General features: G+C 38.7%; 1 protein-coding gene across 1 annotated transcript; it reads left to right on the top strand.

Moving 5' to 3' along the window:
- The first annotated feature begins 449 nt into the window (after positions 1-449).
- LOC110465348 (NF-kappa-B inhibitor cactus-like) lies at positions 450-3,113 on the top strand. Its single transcript, XM_021521103.1, has one exon. It carries the CDS (start codon positions 832-834, stop codon positions 1,915-1,917), a length of 1,086 nt encoding a protein of 361 aa, XP_021376778.1. The 5' UTR covers positions 450-831; the 3' UTR covers positions 1,918-3,113.
- The last annotated feature ends 215 nt before the right edge of the window (positions 3,114-3,328 follow it).

The following is a 3,328-nucleotide window of genomic DNA, read 5'->3' as shown; positions in this document are numbered from 1 at the left end:
ACTAACATTATATAAAAAAATATTGTATAATTAAATTTATCAATTACATGACTCTGACTCAGTTTCACGTAATCTAACGTTATATATATATTTATTTCATCGTAAATATCCATCTGTTTGGTAATTTTTCTTGATCTGAGACATGTTCTATTTTTGTTTGATACACTCAACAGTGTTACGTGATACAGCGTAAATACAGCTGATGCCACGATTATGTATGACTCCCCTTTTAGCTGTAAACGAGACACACTAATCATTTCTATATCGGTGGACACGAGTACAATACCGAGTTGAACCCTATCACTGGGGATTTCCGCGTCGACCTAGTGAGTATGTTCATACACGCCTGCTCGGCGTGATTGACACACAGGCCGTTTACTACAGCTGGAGAGAAAACCACCAGTGCGTGCAAACTAAAGGGAAAAACCAAACGGGGATTCCCCTGAAAATTTCCTGTGGCCTACAATACAAAGACCGACCTGTGTACCAACCTGTGTTATCTGCGTTGCTGGCTTGCGGCCTACGTTTGTGGAAATACCAGACTGGATTGTGAATAATCTAAAGCTTTCACAAGGTATTTTACAATTCCTAAAGGTTTTCCAGAGCGACAGAGTTATAAACTGTACTGAGAGGCATAGTTTCAACATACAATATTTAACTCGTTAACACTGAAGGAGTCTTACTGAAAGTATTCGATCGACCTTGTGTCGGACTGAGACGCCATATTTGATATCAGTGAGTGACGTTGGTACATACAGTATATTGGCATTGCGCTAATAGTATTGTGATATAAAGACTATTATTGTGCTACAGTACACCAACTTGGACACCATGAATGACTTAGAGACTGATGGCGAGAGAGTTGTACGGCCAAGCCTGAAGAGAATGGATCATTTAAATAAACTTCACGAGAAAGACATGGAGAACTCGGGTAGTTTGGAATCCGGCTATGGTTCAGCTGGTTCTATGTCGTTTACCAGTGGGGATGTGAAAAGTTTAAGGGAAGAAGTATCTCGTCTTCACAGTAACTCTATGGGAGGTCTACCGGAGCAATGTGAAAGTATTACAGACAATACGGACGTAGGGTGTTTGTCGGACAAGATTAATGCTATGACCGTCACGGACGACGAAGGATTTACCGATGAAAGTCCAGCAGTGGAATGCGAGGATAGGGTCACGCCCGAAGCTTTGATGGTGTATGGCACAGACTCTGAAGGCGACAATCTTCTGTTTTTGGCAATTATAAACGGACAAATATCTTTGGCAAATGTTATCATACAGATGGCGCCAGCAGCAGTGTGGCTTGACATTTACAATGACAAGTTGAGACAGACAGCGTTACATCTCGCTGTGTTGATGAAGCAGGCGTCTGTTGTAAGGAGACTGGTTGTAGGGGGCGCTTGTTTGGAAATGTGTGATCGTAATGGAGACACACCTCTCCACATCGCGTGCCGACAGGGAGATATGGAAACAGTTAACGCGCTGTTAGAGCCTGTCCGTTATGAAGAAATCCAAATGAACGAGTACTCCATTCGCTACCAGAGAATTCCACAAAATCTGGAAGTAAGAAACTCTGCAGGTTGCACCTGCATACACGACGCAGCGGAAAACGGACACATGAACATTATGAAAATGCTTCTTTCCAAAGGAGCTCAAATAAACAATGGTGACGCTAAACGGGGGGCAACAGTGCTTCACCGAGCGGCAGAGCGGGGAGACCTCAGTCTTACCGCATTTCTCCTTGGACTTACCGATATCAATGTGGACAGTAAAATGTACGATGGTGCCACACCGGCAGTCATTGCTTACGGCAGGCGACACGGACAAATTGTGGACATTCTGAAAAGATTTGGAGCAAAGACTGATAATTTGAGTGATAGGTTCGAAATTGACGATGATAGCGATTCTGATGTGTAAAAAGGAGATATTTTTATTCGAACTATTTTCCAAACTTCTAAATTTTTCGATGAAAGTTAATATTTGCAGAGAAATTTTGAACAACCAATATTTGAAGGCAGCTGATAGTATTACAAAGTGTAAGAGAGAGGTTGTGAACTGTTGAGAGTGGAATATTGATCAATTTTAATTTTATTGATTGACGGCATCAAACAAATCCGAAGGGGGTGTGGGTTACTTAATTTCTGATCGTAAATTAAAACATCCACGAACATTAGAGAACTCAGATAATGAAATCCTATGATTCAATAAGTTCTTGATCATATTTAGTTCGAACAGTGCGTAGTTTTAAGTACTGGGATTTACGTAGTATTATGTACTTGGGAGATCTCTGATATGGTAGCTACGCCATAGAATGTCTGGGAAATACCAGATAAGTAGAACTACGCCGTATATACATAGTCGTGGTCGATCTGAGTCTATACAGGAATCCGCGCTAAATACAGGTGCGCCAGATTAGCATATCGCACCTGGTGACCTCGGGGATACAACATTATAGGCGAGACTTCCTGGTACAAAGTTTAATATTGATGTATCGCTTATCCTGACTAATTAACAAGAGGGACACTGAGACTAGCAGTATATATATCAACGACGGTCTAATTTATTAACTAAATTCTACAATGATATTTTTGCACGTGTATGTCTGAGATATGTGTAAAGGAACTATTTGACACTCCTTAAGTTCATTTATGAGTGGGTAACACGTTGTTATTTCCTTGGTGTATATAGTAGGTGTAAGTTTATGTCTAGTAGTATAGTAGAGCTAAATGAAAGCCGAGTTTATTGAGCTAAATGATTAATCATGATTCCATACACATTTACTATTGCGGAGAGCTAAACTTTCCTGGCTGGTTTTTGAGATGGTTTCACAATGCTCTATCAGTTCTGATCTTTCGTTTTGGCTGGTCAATAGTTTAATATTTGTGTATGGTTGATAACATTTTATTTTCTATGATTTAAGATTTCGTCAATTACGAACAAAACCAATAAATTAAGAGGTACAACAAAGGGTTACGTGAAGGAAAACGTACAAAGTCTTAAACTAAATACCTTATATATTTGAAATCGTTAGTTAAAGATGAACATTTTAATTTGTAGTAAAATACAATGATATTTGATATGTATTTATATTATGTGTATAATATTTGTGTAAGTTATATGTGTTTAGTTATGTTACAAAATAAAATGAAAATGAAACTTACTTCAATATTTTATTTTTATTTATGTATTTTGGTTGATACCAGACAGTTCCTTGAATTGGAAACCAGGAAAATTACTATGAAAAACCGCATTGTATTTATGATTGAGAGAAGACGCTGACACGTATGTTTGAACGAACAGGCAGAGGGGACATTTTACATAAATGAGA

The sequence above is a fragment of the Mizuhopecten yessoensis genome, unplaced genomic scaffold, assembly GCF_002113885.1.
Source record: "Mizuhopecten yessoensis strain PY_sf001 unplaced genomic scaffold, ASM211388v2 scaffold11071, whole genome shotgun sequence".
Classification (NCBI taxonomy): domain Eukaryota; kingdom Metazoa; phylum Mollusca; class Bivalvia; order Pectinida; family Pectinidae; genus Mizuhopecten; species Mizuhopecten yessoensis.
This window is presented reverse-complemented; position numbering and strand designations above follow the sequence as displayed.

What these genes read in the sequence shown, in the direction of transcription:
- LOC110465348 (XM_021521103.1), top strand. Translation starts at nt 832, where the DNA reads ATGAATGACTTAGAGACTGATGGCGAGAGAGTTGTACGGCCAAGCCTG.